Source organism: Gasterosteus aculeatus, chromosome 2 (assembly GCF_964276395.1).
Source record: "Gasterosteus aculeatus chromosome 2, fGasAcu3.hap1.1, whole genome shotgun sequence".
Taxonomy (NCBI): Eukaryota; Metazoa; Chordata; class Actinopteri; order Perciformes; family Gasterosteidae; genus Gasterosteus; species Gasterosteus aculeatus.
The window spans coordinates 16,388,266-16,407,919 of record NC_135689.1 but is presented as its reverse complement, the minus strand read 5'-3'; the positions used below and the strand labels follow the sequence as shown (position 1 = coordinate 16,407,919).

At 45.8% G+C, this 19,654-nt stretch overlaps 2 protein-coding genes across 30 annotated transcripts; one reads left to right on the top strand and one right to left on the bottom strand.

Annotated features, from left to right (window-relative positions):
- The first annotated feature begins 157 nt into the window (after window positions 1-157).
- Window positions 158-11,080, top strand: cdk11b (cyclin dependent kinase 11B). 28 transcript variants are annotated; one of them, XR_013451516.1, is made up of 22 exons: window positions 185-374; window positions 1,327-1,457; window positions 1,546-1,569; window positions 2,081-2,220; window positions 2,323-2,397; window positions 2,486-2,613; window positions 2,696-2,840; window positions 3,366-3,502; window positions 3,770-3,895; window positions 4,147-4,245; window positions 4,507-4,629; window positions 4,715-4,789; window positions 5,115-5,395; window positions 5,506-5,596; window positions 5,679-5,800; window positions 5,878-5,983; window positions 6,109-6,230; window positions 7,007-7,114; window positions 7,489-7,605; window positions 8,448-8,596; window positions 8,965-10,001; window positions 10,501-11,080. XR_013451516.1 is itself a non-coding variant. In XM_078085102.1 (22 exons), exons 1-22 carry the CDS (start codon window positions 269-271, stop codon window positions 10,594-10,596), a joined length of 2,691 nt encoding a protein of 896 aa, XP_077941228.1. In that variant the 5' UTR covers window positions 185-268; the 3' UTR covers window positions 10,597-11,080. The 28 variants fall into 28 exon arrangements, 14 of the variants coding, with proteins under 14 accessions (XP_040048924.1, XP_077941256.1, XP_077941252.1 ...); XR_013451512.1 differs by having other exon boundaries at window positions 3,327-3,502; XR_013451515.1 differs by having other exon boundaries at window positions 2,081-2,232.
- Window positions 11,081-11,984: 904 nt separating this feature from the next.
- On the bottom strand, window positions 11,985-19,640 carry mmp23ba (matrix metallopeptidase 23ba). 2 transcript variants are annotated; one of them, XM_040192993.2, is made up of 8 exons: window positions 18,455-19,640; window positions 15,726-15,862; window positions 15,207-15,346; window positions 14,640-14,807; window positions 14,361-14,525; window positions 13,698-13,808; window positions 12,305-12,431; window positions 11,985-12,204 (listed from the first exon to the last, which is right to left on the bottom strand). In XM_040192993.2, the coding sequence occupies exons 1-8, from the start codon at window positions 18,587-18,589 to the stop codon at window positions 12,030-12,032; spliced, it is 1,158 nt and encodes a 385-aa protein (XP_040048927.1). In that variant the 5' UTR covers window positions 18,590-19,640; the 3' UTR covers window positions 11,985-12,029. The 2 variants fall into 2 exon arrangements, with proteins under 2 accessions (XP_040048927.1, XP_040048926.1); XM_040192992.2 differs by having other exon boundaries at window positions 15,726-15,858.
- Between the last annotated feature and the right edge of the window lie 14 nt (window positions 19,641-19,654).

Below are 19,654 nucleotides of genomic sequence, written 5' to 3'. Positions count from 1 at the left end.
AAGTTCCGAGGTCCCTTCTGTGGCTTTGATTATATACATGTAGCTGACAAGGAGCAACAATATCTAACGAGTAATTTTAAAACCCTCAATAATGTAGTTATAATGAAGAGATTCTTTTTTAACCCACAACAAATTATTTTTTAAACCAAGTGAAAAGTACACAGTATCTTTCAAGGATACATTTGCTTCTATCAGAGAATTGATAAAATACATAATATTTTTAATAACAAAACATATTGTTATGTTATGCTATATATTATTATAATTTATGATATTAAATCGAAGGAAGTCGTTGTTTCACGTCGGACGGTTTGCAGTCGTTACACAGGCCTTCAGACTTCCGGTGTGCCATAATACCGCTGCGCAAACATCAGGTTTGTATAACCATTTCACCTGCTCGCCGGCTAATATCATCGTTTTCAGTCCTCGGGCTTTTAAGTACAGCTACATACGCATACACGTGTTATTTAGTGAATATCTCTGCCAGCTCTGCAAACCATTCCCTTCAAAATCGCGTAATTAGCTACAGAAGTTGTTTAGCAACAGTCGACCATGCTAGTTTTACCTAGCTAACGTCCACTAGCTAATGTGTTAGCACCGACTCCTGCACTCGCTCAGCGGGTTTAAGTATAGAAGTAATTAAATCATCGTCCATTTCTCTGAATGTGCGGTTGTTCGGGTATCTTTCAAACCAAGATTTGCTCCATTCAACAGCAACGCCGAAGTAGCTGGCTAGTTAAGGTTATGCGCTACTGGCGACGGGCCTGTTGACGTTGGCTGCCTGCTAGCTAACTGGTGTGCATTTAATTTCGTAAACATGAGCTCGACATAACGGGATTCCTCGTGATAAACTTGTCTAAATTCACCCTATAATAACTATTTACAAATCTGACGCACGACTGGCGTCACTTTTCCAATAGAAGTGTTTGCAAATGGTCCGCGCGTTACATTTTGGAGGGACAGCATCGGTAATAACAGGCGAATAACGGGTGAGAGAGTTGACATCATAACATGAATCGACTTTTATTTTGAAAGTCCAAAAATCATTCTGCGGAACTACCAACGATTTCTCAATATCTCACATCTTGAATGGCAATTTACCCCCAATCTGCGACGTCTTACTTTTTCCTGCATTGACAAGCCGCACAATTCAAATCATGAAACGTGCAAGTGGTTCTATTTTGACAACTGTTGTTAAATGAATCATTATAAAAGACGACCAGGTAAAATGGGCAGTAGCTTCTCTGGCATGGCTCTGTTGTAATTGTGTTGGTCCGTTTTAAATGACAATGACCGATGGTGTGTTTCTGTGTGTGACGTGAGCAGGCGGTGGAGAGTGGACGCTGATGGGGGACGAAAAGGAGACCTGGAAAGTAAAAACTCTTGACGAAATTCTACAGGAGAAAAAACGAAGAAGAGAATTAGAAGAGAAAACGGATCCCAAGCGCCAGAAAAATGTAAACTATCCCACATTTAATGAAAACCCACTTGTTGATAAAGTGTTGCAAGTCACTCTAATCCTAGCCTCATTTTTATTTGTTTTAGAATTTTCCATTAAAACTCACCATGGTAAGTTTATAAATACGTGATTTGAAATGGTGATTGTGTAATAAATGTGAGCTTGACTACGTACAGATTGTATCCTCTGTAATCTCACAACTATTAATATCTTTAACATATTTGTGATGTGTTTTTCTTAAATATTGTTTGGTGTTTCTGAAAACGAGTTTAACTATCCAGTCTCCAAATGTTGTTTTAGAATCACATTAAAATGGTTCTTGTGGGAATTATGCATATTATTTACGTATTAATATATATTTTTAAACTTAAATATTCTGGGCTACATTCCAAATTTGTTGATAATTGAATGTGAATTGAAATAGGTGTGTTTATTAGGTAGTTGGAGGTGCGCCATGAAATTATTTTTGTTTCAGTTTTGAAAAGTAAAAAACGGTGTCATCATCCACCTTCTTTAGGTCTTTTATCCCAAAACTCAAGTGAAACCTGTAGTACGAGCTGAGGACATTTGAACAGTGTTTCAAGCTTTACCCACATTCTCTGCTGCTCTTGTCTTCCACAGTCCACAAAGGTCCTTGTTCCACAGTCGGATGATCGGGAAGCCAAACGAGATACTCCGGAGGAAGGAGAACTACGGGATCAAAAGATGGAAATAACAATTCGTAATTCCCCGTACACACGGGAGGACTCCACAGAGGACAGGTATTTGGAACTGTAAGAAACTAACATGGATGCATTTTCTTGGTGGAAGAACACATCATACTTAAAGATTCAAGGATCATTTATTGTCATTATACAACGCAGGGATGTACAAAGAAATGCAGTTGTAGCCCATTTGCAAAACAAGAAAAATATGAAAGCAAAACAAAAAACATCAAAGTATGTATATTATTGTTTAAAAATGATGTGCAGCACAATGTTGGCAACTCTTTAGACCCTCACGACGTTTTCTTTACACTTGTAACAGGGCAGAGGAAGATGAATCGTTGGCTATCAAGCCTCCACAGCAAATAGCCAGAAAAGACAAGTCTCACCACCGAAAGGAGGAGAAGAGAAAAGATAAGAGACGTCATCGAAGTAGCTCTGCAGAAGGAGGTGTGGAAGTGCTTCTTAATCAATAACTTATAGCAGAATACAACATTTTTTTGCTTCCACTTATGGCTCTTTGCTTCTACAGCAGGGAAACAAGTACGACCCAAAGACAAAGAAAAAGAGCGAGAGAACGAACGCAGGAAGCGTCAGTGGGAGGAAGACAAAGCCCGGCGAGACTGGGAGAGGCAGAAAAGGAGAGAACAGGCCAGAGCTCATTCACGCAGAGAAAGGTGAGCACAGTCCTGGTTTACGACCACATATTATCTACTCATGCCTATATGTACAAGTTGATAACTCATACCTCTTGTATCAGTTAACATGATTTTAAATGCCTTGTTGGAGTAAGAATTCTACTCCTCCAGTAAGTTAAAGCCTTTGAGCAACATGAACTCAATCTTCTTAACTTTCTTTTCCTTTCAAATCTGTAGCTTCTGGTTGTAAATGTGATGTACTATTATAGTGGTAAGATTGTTGGTGTGTTTTATTTTATAAGTCATTTAAATGTATGTAAACCGAGCAGCCTCAAGTGGATCTCAACACCAGATGCATTTGGGTTGTTTTATTTCAGTATATTAATCATTGAGTACAACTGTGACGAATACAAAGTAATGTTGCGGCCACAAATTAACTGTATGTTTTGAGCAAGACGTACCTTGACCACCCAGACTCCAAACAAACAAACATTGACAAGATGGGGCTTTTGGTTGTCTGGACAGACCCCGATTGGACTCTCCTGGGTTTTTTTTGGACCACAGGGACCGCCTGGAACAACAGGAGCGCCAGCGCGAGCGAGACAGAAAGCTCCGCGAACAACAGAAGGAGCAACGTGAGCTGAAGGAGCGGGAGAGGAGAGCCGAGGAGCGGCGCAAAGAGCGAGGCGGTCGCCGAGAAGGTCAGTGAGTGAACACAAACGCCTGCTGGACAAGAATCACATCTTTTCCCCTGAGGTGAAGCCAGGCTATCATTTTCCCACCTGCCTTCACTTTTTGTGCTAAGCTAGACTAAACGTACTAAATGTAAGAGGTTCAATGATTCCTTAAGGCTCAAGATCCAAAGCAGCCCAATTGTCAGCATTGTGTTTTAAACCCTGTGAAATAGGACACCAAATATGTGTGTATGCATACACACGTGCAGTAATAAGAGACTTTTCTGTCCTCAGTGCCGTCTCACCATCGGATGCTACCGGACGAGTATGGGGACAAACCCAAACAAAGCCACAACAGCCGAAGTCCCAACCGCATTCCCCGAGACAGATCTGAGCTCAGCGAACCTCGGAAAAGTGCACGTGAGTTTATACATTTCATTCATTGGAAATTCACTTCTGAAAAAAGGTCTTGTCGTCTTATTATTATGTCCTATACATGCTTAGCTGTGCACTTGGGCAACGTCTTACGGGTATAAGGATGCAGGGTGTGAGTCTATAGACGTAAAAGCACATTGTTCTTTGGGTAATAACATTATATTTCAAAATATCAGTTATTGTTGATATCCGTATTTGCACAAACTCGTAGTTTCAGCAGAACATTTTGTCCGCAGCGCCAAAGGAGGAGAAGCCAGAGGGCAAAGACCTGCTCGCAGATCTCCAGGACATCAGTGGCAGCGAGAGGAAGACCAGCTCAGGAGGTTCCTCCGTCGGTAAGGGCTTATAAAACCTGCTCTTTGAGCAAAGCGTACACCTTAAACCGCAATACAATTTAGATAATTAAAAATAATCAATTATGTTCGTCATTAAAGCTTTGAAATGAACGATACAGAATAAGTAGATCAGCAGTTGTGCTTCACACACATTCCCAACACAACCAAAACCCTCAGATAACATTGAGCATTTCAGTGAAATCGCTCCCATTTTTTTATCTTTTCTTAAAAATCGCTCTTGTATCTTGCCGCCTTGTCTAGCATCGGGATCAGGCTCTGAAGAGGAGGGTGATGATGATGAAGAGGAGTCCAGCAGCCAGAGTGAGGGTGAAGGAGAGGAAGAGGAGTCTGTTTCAGGCTCTGGACGGTCCGAGCAGAGTGCAGGTAAAGCTGTAAGAAGAAAAAAAAATGTGTCGTGACGTCTGTCAGTGAGTCGCCTTCACTAACGTGGCGGCTTCCACACTTTCAGAGGACGTGAGCGAGGACGAGCAGTCGGCCGAAGAATTTGAAGACGAGAGAGAAAACGGAAATCACGTACCTGCAGGTGGGTGGACCTGTGATTTCTGTGCTCCCAATTCAAAGATGTCATCGAACTTTTAACGGTGAATTTATTATGACCTTTTTACCACAATGAAAAGCCGGTACGCGGTCCGGCCCCGTAAGCAATCCCCCCAAAGCTGTTTAACGTGTAGAAGTCCTATCAAAGGGGACTTTCATAACATATACCCTTTTAAGTATTAGTATTTGTTAGACCGAAAGAATAGATCCTCTAAAATATCATTTTTAATGTTAAAAGTGTTTTGACCGCTGCACGACTAAACTCAAAAACTCTTTAAGATCGAGCTGTTTTTTCCCACTTGGCCTCACAGTGCCAGAGTCCCGCTTCGATCACGACTCTGAGGAGAGCGGTGAAGACATGGATGCAGAGGAGGAGGAGGAGGAAGAGGAGGGGGAAGAAGTAGAAGAAGAAGACGAAGAGGAGGAGGAGGAGGAGGAGGAAGAGGAGGATGCAGGAGAAGCTGACCCCACTCCTCAGTCTCAGACTCATTCTCGCTCCCCGACCCCCGAAGAGAACTACATCCCAGATTCCCCTCCAATGTCCCCCGTGGAGCTGAAGAAGGAGCTGCCCAAGTATCTGCCTGCTTTACAGGTCGGTGCCAGCGTGCCGCAAAACGTTCCTCCGGCCGCTCGCTGTTTCATGCGATATGTAATCATGGAGTGCGGGTTTTTTCAGTCAACACGTTGCGTTTTTTTCTTCAGGGTTGTCGCAGCGTCGAGGAATTCCAATGCCTGAACCGAATAGAGGAGGGTACCTACGGCGTGGTGTACAGAGCCAAAGACAAAAAAACGGGTGCGTGTTGCTCCATGTGCTCCCCGTGTGGTCCCACGCGTTGTTTATTGGGGAAACAATGAACGCAACCTCCTGTTTGCAGATGAGATTGTGGCCTTGAAAAGGTTGAAGATGGAAAAGGAGAAGGAGGGCTTCCCCATCACCTCTTTAAGAGAAATCAATACAATCTTAAAGGCTCAGCACCCAAACATCGTCACAGTGAGGGTGAGAGAACGTGGCTGCTAGCGGTACATCGCTATGTGTTGTAGGGAAATCTAACCTTTGCGTTGACTCTGCCTTAGGAAATCGTTGTTGGAAGCAATATGGACAAGATCTACATTGTGATGAACTACGTGGAACATGACCTGAAGAGTCTGATGGAAACCATGAAGCAGCCCTTCCTGCCAGGTTGAGTGGCTCTATTGTAAAAATAAAAAGTTAAATGGAATAAAAATGTTCTTCTGCCTTTACTTTGTTTTCCTTTTGTGTACGTAGGACCAAAGCTCTGTTAAAGGATGCCGCCTCTCTTTCAGGTGAAGTGAAGACTCTGATGATTCAGCTGCTGCGAGGTGTCCGACATCTCCACGACAACTGGATCCTCCATCGGGATCTGAAGACGTCCAATCTGCTGCTGAGCCACAAGGGCATCCTGAAGGTACAGTCAGCCCAGAGAGACGCCTTCTCTAATCCGGCCCCCACAAACCCAACAGGCTCGCTAGCTAGTTGCTCCCTTGCCAACTGCTACTGTCTGTGGAGGAAGCTCTGCAACCGTTGTTTAATAGAATCACTCCTTTTTTCATTTACTTGCATACATGTCTGTCAGGGTCTAGGAGGTCTGCTAGTTACAACCATCTGCCCAAATACTCCTGCTTTTGGTTGATTTTTATTGCTGTGGGAGTCGAATTACAGTCGACTCTGCATTTCCTTTCAGGGATCATTGCTATTGAGAAAGGTTGAATTTTTAAACAGTGGGACGTAAGAAGACGTTATCAAACAAAATGTATGGAAGAAAGAAAAGCCTATCCCTTACGTTAATTACATTTCCATTTAAAGATCCATCTCTCGAAACTCCTGCGAAGGATTATTTAAATCCATCTTTCTCAGACACATCACAGTTACACAAACTGCATGTGATTGTTGAAAGTCTATCCGAGCAAGAATATTTGGCAATACAAAAGGCAGAAATAAGAGTCCACGTCTAAATATTTAATGTTTTTACAGACATTTGTCTGTTTGGGTTCTCTGCAAGCTGACAATATAAATAATGAATTACAGTGCATTGTGTTGTTTTTCAAATCCAATGAGATAATCCAGAACCTGAGTTCATGGTCATTTACTTCCTCCAGAAAGCTCATGATGAAACACGCTATCAATAGCGAGGCATTGTTTTGTCTGACCGCTGTTTGTTTGGCTTTCCGTCCCGTCCCGTAGATTGGCGACTTTGGTTTGGCCCGGGAGTACGGCTCCCCCCTGAAGCCCTACACCCCCGTCGTGGTGACCCTGTGGTACCGATCACCAGAGCTTCTGCTCGGAGCCAAGGTGAGAATTACCCCTCAGCCCACTTCCACACTTCCCAGGAACCACAGGGAGAAAGCCACGTAATTACTGAACGTCCAAATATAAACTACTTTGCACTTTGGTTTCCCCATCTGGATTTATTTGGTTTACCCAAATAGTTATTCCTAAGACAAGACTATTCTTTAAGATGCCAAATACCGCTGAAACACTATTCAAATTTTACAGTTTTATGATTTACGCAACTAGACGATAGAGATCCAGCAGCCCATCAGAGCAAATCACACACACACACACTCACACGCATACAGTAACCCGTCCACCGTAGAACCTTGCCAGACAAACTGTCTACTATGTGTTCCTGCGGACTGCCACTGTGTTTGTTTGTCTCTCCACAGGAGTACTCCACAGCTGTGGACATGTGGTCAGTGGGCTGCATATTTGGCGAGCTGCTCACCCAGAAACCTCTTTTCCCTGGAAAATCTGAAATCGACCAAATTAACAAGATCTTCAAGGTAAATTCCCTCATTTTCCCTCATAAACCAGACTAAATCACGAAGAAGAGCACAGCCCTTTGGTTTAGAGGCTGTATCTCTCTTGAGCGTGCCGTCTGTCAGAGGAGGTCACCACTGGGGGGAGCTGTCGGTAGCCGCTAAACCAGCGCATGGAGTTATTATCAAACCATCATGAAGACCATTATAAGGAGGGTTTTTTTCATAGTAGGGGACGTAGTCCTGTACGGCCGTGAGCAGCCTTTTCCACAGCGCAGCAAGGTGAAGCCATTTACCTTGGTGTCGTATCCGAGGTGTCACGGTGCAGGAATGCTGCCATTTTCTGCTCTGTGGCTCATTAGTGCTTTTCTTTCCAAAAAAGAGCGGAATGTGTCCATGTCATAAAGATCAGTGCTGATTTATATAACCACAAAATCAACCCCCCACTGCATCTCTGATACCTGAGATGAATCTGCATCATGCGACAGTAAAATAGGGCTGATATGTGAAAGTACAAGGGAAGGTAAACTTCACAGGGCAACACAGGAACTGAGATCAGAAACCAAAGACACTTAAACAAAGATCCCAGCTTTCCATCTCCAGCACGGACACACAAGTCTAGTCGCTCACGGATCGGCCCTCCTTATGGTCTGTTTAAAGCATGGCAGCCATGAAGACTGATGTCATCCAGGCCTCCTAAGTCATCCTACAGTCTTAACCAGTTCTTGAAATGTACTTAGGGCTGGTTTATAGCCATGTATATTGCCTGTGGTGGACAAATACCATTTGCCAAAGTGGAAATATCTCATATCCATCTCTGCTTGCACTAACTATAAGCTGTCTGACGACTTGTGTGCCGTCTGCAGGATCTGGGGTCGCCCAGCGAGAAGATTTGGCCCGGCTATGGCGAGCTGCCCGCTGTGAAGAAGATGACTTTTACAGAGTACCCCTACAACCACCTGCGAAAACGCTTCGGAGCGCTGCTCTCGGATCAGGGCTTTGACCTCATGAACAAGTAGGATTCTATCGGACCGCCTCGTTCCACACACACAAGACACCACATTGCACCTCCCGCCGCGTCCTCACTGCACCGGGTCTGCAGGTTACCAGGTGGCTTCTGTCAGTGCATGTGACCACGTAGCTGTGGGGATAACTGGGTTATAGACGAGACCAATGTCAATGAAACACCAACAGCTACCATCTCAAACCATCAGGAGTCCTACAGTTGAAGTTGCCCCGTTGAGTACTGTTGACTCTTTCCAGCACTTCTTAGCCAGTAAGTGCAAGTAACGGCTTCGCAATTCCATAAATCAGCGTTGTTTCAGTGGCTCCCTTTTGCCTACACCTGTAAATGAGAGCCGCGCCGCTCGGTTACCCCCACAGCTGCAGAGGATGGCAGCAGCAGCAGCATGTCCAGGGAGGGAATCGCGGTTTAGTGGAAGTTTGGCGCCAGTCCAGCGCAGCTGCAGCCTTCCAGCTGTTGGAGGACTCGCCGAGGCGTTTACACGGGGACAGATTTATGCCTCTGGGGGTTCAGCACGTAGAGAAGTGCTGTTTTGTTGAGCGGTTTGAAATATCACACACCCCCCCCTTGCGTGGGACAGTGTTTGAGGAACGGGGCTTATGGTGCCCTGAATCTGCTCTTATTTCAAATTGTAGGCGTTGTTGGGATGTTGTCAGCCAGATCACAATCACAGGTCTGAATAAGTCTGTGTGGTCAAAAGGCTCCTGGGTCCCGAGGGTGCGGAGGAGGAACAGGAAGCGCCTGCTGTCCTCAAATTGGATTGTCAGTCTACACTAGCGTTGGCCCCGTGTAGAACAGTGGTAATGAGTCTAATCCAGAAGATTCCTTCCACATTTGATACAACGTGGTGGTGTTCCCTCTCTTTCACGCTTTTATCACAACCGAGGAGCTCCCCATTGTGCTGCGTTGATCCCGTCTCAAGCAATCAGGACTTTTTGCACAAACCCAGCGGCTCTCCGTGTCCCAGATTGTCTGTCTGGATTTAGTTTGGCCAGCATATTTTATAAATGCTATTTCATAGCGTGGATCTCTACACATGACACGTTGAAAAAGGTTTTTTTTATTCTTCATTCTTCACACAGACCGTTCATAGGCAAAGACCAGCATTCCACACTCCAATTAAAGCTGAACGTTACCTGTGGGTCTGTACTGAAAACATGTGTGAAGTGCGTTGGCCTCTCCGTATGAATCGACTGTTTCTTCCAGATTCCTCACCTACTGCCCCAGTAAGCGGATCCTATCGGACGAGGGGCTCAAACACGAGTACTTCCGGGAGAAGCCGCTGCCCATCGAGCCGTCCATGTTCCCCACCTGGCCGGCCAAGAGCGAGCAGCAGAGGGTGAAGAGAGGCACCAGTCCCCGTCCCCCCGAGGGAGGACTGGGCTACAGTCAACTGGTAAGGACATTAGGCTCCACTTTCTCCATTACACGCGGCTACCAGGCTTTCCGAACGCCGGCCATGGTGAATAGATTACCGAGCTACCGGCTCCTGCTTTGTGTCCGGCTATTTCCTCCTCGTGTCTTTTATGATGCTCGCCCTTTAGTCCATAATTTCTTCAGCAGCGGCCCGACCCACCCAGAAGCTCACTGCTGATACTGATGTATTTAAATATAAGTGGAATTTCTGCATTTTGTCTTCAAAATAAGTCACACCGTTAAACGCCAAAAGGTTTTGTGTTTTCATCGCTGCTTTATTCCTCTGGAAAAGCTTGTGGAAGGAATGAATTGAGTTTGAATGAAACTCCACTGAAACCGGGAAAAATAACTATAGGAATGTGAATAATAAAGGTGTTCATGCAGGTTTTTCTTTTCAAAAGCTAGCCAGCACTGTGTCCATAAATGAAACCGCAGAGGAGCGATGAAAGCGCGCGTTAACGCTGTTTCCATGTGTTCAGGGCGGCGACGACGACCTCAAAGACACCGGCTTCCACCTGACGACCAGCAACCAGGGAGTGTCGGCAGTCGGCCCGGGATTCAGCCTCAAGTTCTGAGCCCAGAGCTGCACGATACCTGGCTGTCTATCCCAGGCAGCGGGAGCAAAGACATCTGGGACCTGTTGCTCGTTTGGAAGTAGGACAGCGTCCCTGGTACACAGCTATGGACCGGATGACTCTCTGAACATTTAAACAACTGTTACCAAAAGTGGTCGGGACTGTCTCACAGCAAGACCGGTGGCTCCAACGTGTTGAATCTTCCGAAATGAATCTTCTCAAACCATTTTTAAATGTGGCCATTGTTGCTCTTTAAAGAGGAGACTAGACCGTACATTCGTTAGACGTTCAGCGCTCATGTTTGACCTTTTGTTTTATTTTACGAGAGAGGAGCAGATTTTTTCTAAGTGGTTGGTATTTCCTGGCTGCCTGAGCTACTGTATAATGATCCATCCAGCATCATGCTAGAAATTTACTTTCTCTGTCAATGTCACTCGATGCCAGGGGGACGATGTTTTTACAAGAAATAAAATCTGAAACTTTGTTTTGTCTGCCGCCTTGCCTATATTTATAAACCCCGTCCAAGTTATGCAAACACAACCGTGCGCCGCGAGAGGAGAGAAAAAAAAAAAACGAGAGAAAAAAAAAAATCCAGCCTTGAACCCAACTTGAGAGTCGCTGTCCAAAAGTGATGTCATTCTTTGCGCTGCACACTCTGTCTCAGTACTTTGTTCTTTCAGGGGCCAGAGGCCCAGACTTTGCTCTGCTGTTATTTTGAAGTGGCTCTGCAACGTTAGAATTAAACCAACTTATCTGATTCCAAGCAGAAAACAGACAAACCGCACGCTTCACTTTCAGTCCCATGCAGACCGCACGCCGCTTTCGCAGGAACCAGCGCACAAAGAAGTAATGTCCTGGGATGCCTTGAGCTAAAAGGAAGTGTTCATTTACCAGTTTCTCCCCTCCTGGAGCCCCGACGCAGATGATTGCACCTGATGTGTTGGAGAAGCTTGGCAGGGCGCTGCTCCTGGCTCCCGTGTGAGGCTTGTAAAGTCTGCTAGACGTCTGAGGTGTCTGCATGTGGCCGACTGTCCAAATGGTTCCAAAGGACGTGGACGGCAGTGTTTCCTCCGGCTGAAGTCGTTTAACTTGGTTCAGTGTGCAAAGAAATGGCTTCGAAACCCCTGAACACACATACGTTCAGAGACTTGGAGGCCTTTTGGTGTCACGTGTGTTCACTGCATATGAAAAGTGATCTATAATAAGTTCATCGTTTACTGAGGACGCCTCAATGATCCCTGCGTTGCCTTGGACCACTGCTGCCTCAGCAGCGAGCGCTTAGAAACCCAGGCCTTAAGAATCAGCAGATGAAATCACATCTTTCACACGTACGCACTCATTTACACGACGACAATCGCCTCTAGACGTGGAAGACACGGGGGAAGAAAGAGCTTGTATTTCTTTTATTCAAACAAACATGTGCGGCGAGGCCCTCAGAAACGCACGCGCACTCTCCACGAGTAGTTTGTGAGGACTTTCTCTCTTTTCTTCACGACGCAGGTGTATGTGCCCTCGTTGATGGCGTTGGCCACTATGGTGATGTGGTCGTCTTTCAGGGAGATGTAGTTGGGGTGAGAGAACTCCAGCAGCTCGCCGTCCTTGTACCAGCTGCAACGAAACGGGAGTCACGCGTTAGACGGGCCCCCCCACACTCCCCCACCATCGCTGTGCTTAACGGGGGCCGGCAACACATCGCAGAGATACTCACTACACTTTGCCTTTCTTTGACGCAATTTTCTTCCCGCAGCGGAAAGTGAGCTTCTTGCCCTCGACCACGAGCTTGTGCTTGGTCCTCGGGGGGGTCTGGGTGGGAGCCACCGTGGGGAACGGGAATTCTGGAGAGCAAACGGAAGGGAAACACCTCAGTGTGAGACGATCAGACCGCTTTGTGATCTTAAAAACTCCAATTATGACTAAATAAGAGGATATGTAGGATATTGGAAATAAACTGACGACCTGGTTTATAAATGAATAAAATATATTGAGTGTACACCAGAATACAGCCATGATTCTGAAACTGTAACCAATAATGTAATGACAATATTGTAAAACCACTGTAATTTTGAAACTGTAATCAATAGAATAACATCAATGTACAGTTATGATTGTATTTAATGTAATCAACTGGAATGCATGCATGTAATACTTGCACCACAACTGGTATTGACTGAGAGACATTGAAATCAGAGTTACATTGAACTCACCAGCAGACCACTCCCAGAGGTGTGGACACTGACTTTCACACCTTTACGGATCGGTATAAATACCTGTAGGCAACCATTGTTCTCCAGTTCGCTGGTGGAGGCAACAGACGGACACTGTGGCCTGTTAGCTCAGCTGGGATGTTCTTTTTACCACAACACCCTTTTCTTTTGTTAAATACTTTTATTGATTTTAACCTTTCGATCCGCGCTGTCCTTTGTCCGTCCGCCGTTTCTTCATTTCGAACACAACAAATCCTACGCTTGTGTATTTGATATATGTTCACAATAACTCTGATTATTGTCAACATATTTGACACAGACTCCTCACCCAGAGTCTCGTCGTCTTATCGGTGTAATCTCTCCCATCTGGATTCTGACACGCACGCAGAAACACAACAGGCCGCCTGGTGATCAAACCGCAGTCCGCCTGCCCGATTTTGCTCTCGCGAATGCCGCAAAACTCCAAATGGACCTCGCGTGTCTCTAACCCCCGAAGCCACACTCTGAAATTCCAGCGGTTTCGAAGTCGCTCAGGAATTTTCCACAGCCGTACAACGTCTCCCAATCAACAAGGAGGAGCAGATTACAGCGAGCCAGGAATCGCGTCCTCTTCGCTTCTCTCCACGATGAACCCCGTTGCCAACTCAGCCCCTCAAAAGCCACAACAGCGTATGTACGAGGCTGCGACGGGGAAGTGGAGCCATTTGCTCTTCAGACGCGGGAGTCCTGAGCAGCTAAAGACAAACTCCTCCAGCGGCAAGTGTAATGTTCTCTCCCGCCCACACCCTCACCTCCCTTTAAATCGGATTCTTCAGAAACCCCAGATCGGCTCTGCACGGGCCTGTTGGCCTCCGTGGCTCAACTACCCCCCCCCCCCACACCACCCCTGTATCTTACCGTAACAGAAATCACAGCTGGAGGGGCAGTGCTTCTGCATCAGCTTACGCTTGCTGCTGCAGTAGCCTTTCCGAGCCCAGGCCGGACAGATAAACAACCGGTCCAAACATCCTGGAGGAGAGGGGCAGACGGAGCGAGTCAGAGACAAGTTTTGGAATCTCAGATCTACTTTTGGTTCCAATGAGGACGACTCATCTTAATACACCCCTGTAGTTTATACAACATTCATTAGTCAGTCGTCGAAGACAGACTGTGGTCGGCATTCGCGCCGGCCGGGGTCCAACATTTGGATCGGGGCTTTTAGAGGTTTTGCACAGCTGGTTCTTCCCAAGACGTAATACTGGGATCAGACTGCACGATATTTTTATGTAGCAGATGAAGCCATTGCTTAAATTCCTGCCCTCATTTGGCTGAGAGACGATCGCCGATGATGATCAGACCGCCAGGCCTATTATGTAGTCTGGTCACAGCACCAGACCATTTTTCATTCATTCAAGAGGCTTCAGTGGTTTACGTTTTTGGAGGAACTACCACTTCCTACTTCCAGACACCCTGTGTCCGGATGACTGGGACAGTTGTCAGATGTATTCACAATTGGCAAAATCCCCAAAGAAGAGCTTTCCTTTGTGTCCTGGCGATTGGAAAGAAGGGTCGTCAACGTACCGTAGAGGCGGTGCAAGCCCCACACCTCGTCCTGTGTGATTTGCTTGCGCCCTGTCAGGGTTGCATTCAGGTGCATTATAGCTTTTGGGTTCAAGGAATGCATGAGTCCGAGGACATGGCCAATTTCGTGAGTTGCCACATGTACGAGATCCGTTAGCCAAACCCCTGCAACATAGATACCATATGATTATTTTCTCTTACGGTTGCACTGCACCTCCCCCCCAAGCTGAGCATGGGTTGCATTTAAGCAGTTTCAACAAACACGCTAAAGACACATGCCTTTCTTCCAGCTGAAGCGCATGTTTCCCAGAATCCAGTATTCGTGGTCGTCGAAGTGGATCTCGCCAGTTGGCGGGAAGAACGCGTGAGCCAATTCTCCTGTGATGCCGTCGAAACAATGGTGCAAGTAGGACTGCAGACAGTCGGTGTGGTTGATGGGGTAGAAGCCTGCCAAGACACAGAGAGAGACATACCTCAGAGCCGAGGAGGGAAGCCCTCAATCCATTACTCCTGCTCCGTGTAGACAACGGCAGGGGAATGATGAATTACAAAAAACCAGAGCGTTTTCATCAGCCTTCACCTCGCGGGATGACGAGCATTCCTCTCGCTGTCCCTGAGAATTTATGCAGGACCCTTGAGTTTGCACCCAAAGGGACAGATAAAGCACCATTAGGGCTTCTTTTTCAACTTATGAATCACGTTGAAAACAAGCCCGGTTACACAGTTGCGGTTTGCTTTAATGGTGTTTGGAGGCTTAAGTCACGACGGAGCGGGAGTCTGGAGCCGCCGGGGGGGGGGGGAGGAACATCTGTTGGGGATGGACGCGGCCACGTGCAGAGTACCCACCGATCTTCATGTCTGCCTCTTGGTCAGCTGGCACCTCTCTGAAGCTGAACGGCGAGACGTCGCTCCACAAGCCAAAAGCCTTGGCGATGCCTCGCCGCGTGTCGCTGGCATTGATCAAGTTGGTGGGGAAGGAGAGCAACCTGCTCAGAAACGACAGCGTCGCGTGATTATTACGCGTCTCTACACACATTCCTCTACAGCAAGGGGGATGTGCCAAAGCACAATGGCTACTGTTCAGACAAGAACTCCCACGAGCTCTGCGAGTACAGCTCCATTACTTATTCTCTCATATCTCGGCCAGGCTTGGACTGATATGGATACTTTGGATTCAAATCAGATAGGGATCAGGTGGTCTGTCAACATGAAGCAGATGAAGTTATTATTTTACTCATGCAGGTTGAGTTTTGGTTTGGAATGGAAAAAGTTTTGATGAATGTAAACAAGCATTTGCAAGTTTATTATTACACTTTATTTTAGTGTTGTTTGCTGTTAACTAGAGGGAGAATTGCAAAGGAATACTTGTATGTCAGCTTGAAGTTGTCCCACTTGAGCTGCTCGGGGGTGAGGGTGTAGCGCTTGTTCCTGGAGAGGTGGAGCACTTGTGACTGGGCCTCTTTCCGGATCCCGATGATCAACACAGTGGTGTAAGCTTCTTCCTTGGACAAAGAAAAACCTTTCGTTAATCCCCTCCCACTGACGGGAACCTCATTTGTAATCTTGACGGTTACGCCTGCGCTCGGTTGCTCGCGTTTCGGTGCCTCGCGTCTGAATGTCACGCGTTCTAATCCCACAGAAACAGGGAAGTGGTCAGAAAGTTAAGGGTCTTTCCACACATAAAGAACGAGCCTTCTAACAGATAAGCCGTGTCTGATGTCCCTTTGGGGGTGGGCAATGTATTCTCCAAATCAACACACCTGAACTCTGCTATATTTTAAAGGCCGCCTGTGTGTTTTCTTATTTTATTTCATTGCTTTCGTTAATATTCTGTGGTTGAGGCTGTGGTTTTCCTTGGGTGCAATAGACCATAACAGTGATCACGCAGTTGATCAAATCTATCGCTTTTTATGGAGACGGGCATAAATGATGAAGTCGGGACGTGACTCTGACCCAAGGAGCCCATTCTGTGCGGGAGAGGAGCAACACCTCCTGTCCTACCTGATGCATTTAAGGAATTTTACGGAGACGTGCGTTAAAACTGATCATGTGACGTATAAGCGGTGCTACATACCGGCGCTTATTCGCCACTTTGTACTTAAACAACAGCGTTTTAATCTTAACTATGTGCTTTGCAGACTGACCAGAGCAACCACTGCAAATCTAGTGTAAGATTTGAGGCAAAAAAACAGAGCATCCCAATGAGAAGTGCAAGGGCCTCAATATTATTCAAAATCATTTGTTTGATTGTTTGACCACCTTTGGAATCTGAACATCTGAGCATCTGACCAGACACTCAAACAACCGATCTCTCTTTGTAAGGTGTTTGGCCAGGTGTGTGTGTGTGTGTGTGTGTGTGTGTGGAGGTGTGAAAGTAGTCTGTTTCATACAACTACTGCCACTAGGGACGTCCCACGACTGAAATAAGACGCAGAGGCCTTTTAATGGGAGCGATGCCCAGTCCACCAGCACTGCCATTGCTTTGAATGAACAACCGGGTGCAACACTGACTGGAAAGATGTGCGGGGGATGAATGCACCAATTGTCACGTCTCACTCATCTCCATGATGTTATTTTTTAACGTCACCCAATAAGTTCTGCTTCGTTTAACACGTACCAAGGCCTCTAATAACACCAGGAGGATTACAACATTGCAGTGGCACTCATGCATAAGCACACAGTTGGACTTCTTAAGAACGCTGTCATAATTAAAACAAGGAGAATCAGTCTTATCGGGTAACAACAGGTAGACGGATGCAACAAATGCCGCAGTCCATGTTGTCTTACTTGGTAAAAGCACTGAAGATGGAGAGCAAAAGACACCCACTTTGTATTCTGGCCCCTAAACTCTGGTTCCTGTTCCTGCTTCGCCCAGTCAAGGCAAATGGAAGCCGTACTTCCTTCATTTCCTTATCAAAATAGTGAAACGGGGGCATGCAGTCTGCTGTCCCACTGCTGTTGGACGTGCCGGCCTCTCCTGCTTTGACCTTAAATATATTGTTTCTGTGTTGCATTATACGTATCGTCATTGTTTTATCCAACCGTTGCCTTCCTGGCCTCATACCTTACACAACTGTGTCCTGTGATTTATGACGTGTTTAACGTAGGGAAGCCAGCGCAACTCTTTCAGTCTCACATCTTGTTATTTTTACTGCAAATCCAATGTCCGACTTTGGCACAAATCTAAGAAGAGTTCCAGAGAAGCAAAAGCTGTTTTCTGTTCATAATTTCTCATGAAATAAGTTCTGAGTTTGTAGATTTTAAGTAATATAAATAGTGTATTGTATTTAAGTGTGCACAAAATAAAACACATTTAAATACTCTGATTGCGTTTTGACTTCACTTTATTGAGGAAGAAATCAATTTAGACCCTAATATGTGTTTAACTTAAGCTGTAATTCCTTCTGGTAGAAGCCAGGCAGTTGTGTAATCCTCAGCAGTCGTCTTGACACAAAAGGAGAGTGTGTGGCGAAGGAAATGACATAACGTGATCGCTCCGTATCGCAGACACACTTATCCAACTGACTGAAGATTTTACTGTACCATTACTGTATCCATCCCATTGCCTAATCGAATGGGGCCTGATGCATTGCCACGAGCTGTGACTGAGGAATTTCAAGTGATGATGTCACTACGTTTGAAAATACTAGAGAAATGATTGAAATGACATGGACAGTATGTCTGCTTATCGACAGTGAAAGAAAAATAATTAAATCTGTTTCAGACCTTATCCTGATACCCGTGTTCTCTGTCAAATTGTATTATACTTTACACAATCTTTATGCACGTTTGGAGAATTCAGGTCATGCACCGAGTATCACTTAATTTCAGTGTAATTGGTTCACAACCGGCTACTTGGTGCAGTGAAGTTTGCATCGTATATAACACTACTATTCACGCCAAATTTAAAATGTAAAAAGAGGTCAAGCCATTCTTCGATGTATCTTGACATAAACTTATTGTAAATCACCGACTTTTAAATGAAGCGTTTAAATAAAACAATTTCATGATTAACTGCACGACTTACATAAAAGGACAAAGCAAACAACGCATCAGTCTCATCTGTTGCATATCACGAAGTGGTCACAGCATACCTCTAACCTCCAGGAGGGAAACGCTGTGGTTTGATGCATTCCTGCGACCAGAAAGCTGAGGAGCGCTGCAGCCGACAGAGGAGCGAAGCCCCGATCCGCTCTCCGTAGACCGCGGGGAGCCTGACAGCACGCCATGGCTGCACAAATCACACAAACAAACAAAGTAAATCCCTCGGAGAAGACCGCGCGGGTTTATCATCTAGGCCCGTGGGTAATCACGCCTTGGCCATCGCGCCGTCCGGGTGGCGCGTCACTATACGTGGGCAGCTCCTGGCGCAGTGTGCGGCAGCGCGGTCAGAAACCTGCCGAGCGGGTGAGTGGAAGCGGCGCAGACTGCATCTGTTCGGCGCTCTCTTTGCGCGCAGTGCGCCCGCCAGCCGCTCTGGTTTCATATTACTGCGGATGGGGCATCGGGTCAGTGCCGAGACGGTCTAATGAAAACCAAACGCGCTCTTCCCATCAGACCGCTGGTTGCGGCCGCTGGAGCGGCGTGAAGCAGAAGCAGATGGGTTATACTTTAAAAAAGAGTTTTGGAGTATTGTGTCCTTCTGCTCCTGGTTGGGAGAAACAAAAAAGTGGTTTAGTTTATGCGTTATAGCGCACACAGACTCATTCATTCGAGAGCAGAGCAACTTGATGTTTAAGAATACAATATCTAATGGGGATTCTAGGGTCCAACACAACTGGTACTCATGTTGGTAATCATATTCTGCATGTTGACTCCGGGGTTAATGGGACAGGTACGGGCGATGGATGCGACTTGGACATTAGTTCCACTGTTGCTTTTCCTTCCGTTGACAACAAGCCAAAATGATTGCGCTCAACGAATGGAAAATATGTCAATTAACATGTTTTAAAGCAGCCTGTCTTCTAAAAGTCCTGTACAACTTCAAATGACGACCTACATTTGTTTAAACTCTGTGAACACACCGTTTTAACTCGTTAGATTGAATGCACATTTCCTATCAAATGATTTATTTTCCAGCAGAATGAATAGACCCACGTGACAACCCTTTGCTAATTAGTGTGGTGTTTTCATCATGACGTAGACTATGAAACCTATTTTATTCATTTTATTTTATTTTACTCTGTACACATTACAGCAAGTATTTACAGATTTTTTATTTGTGCTGTAGCAAATTGTTTGTGGGAATAAAATGCCCGTCGGAACCATTGTACGGACACTCCGTTTCTTCGAGC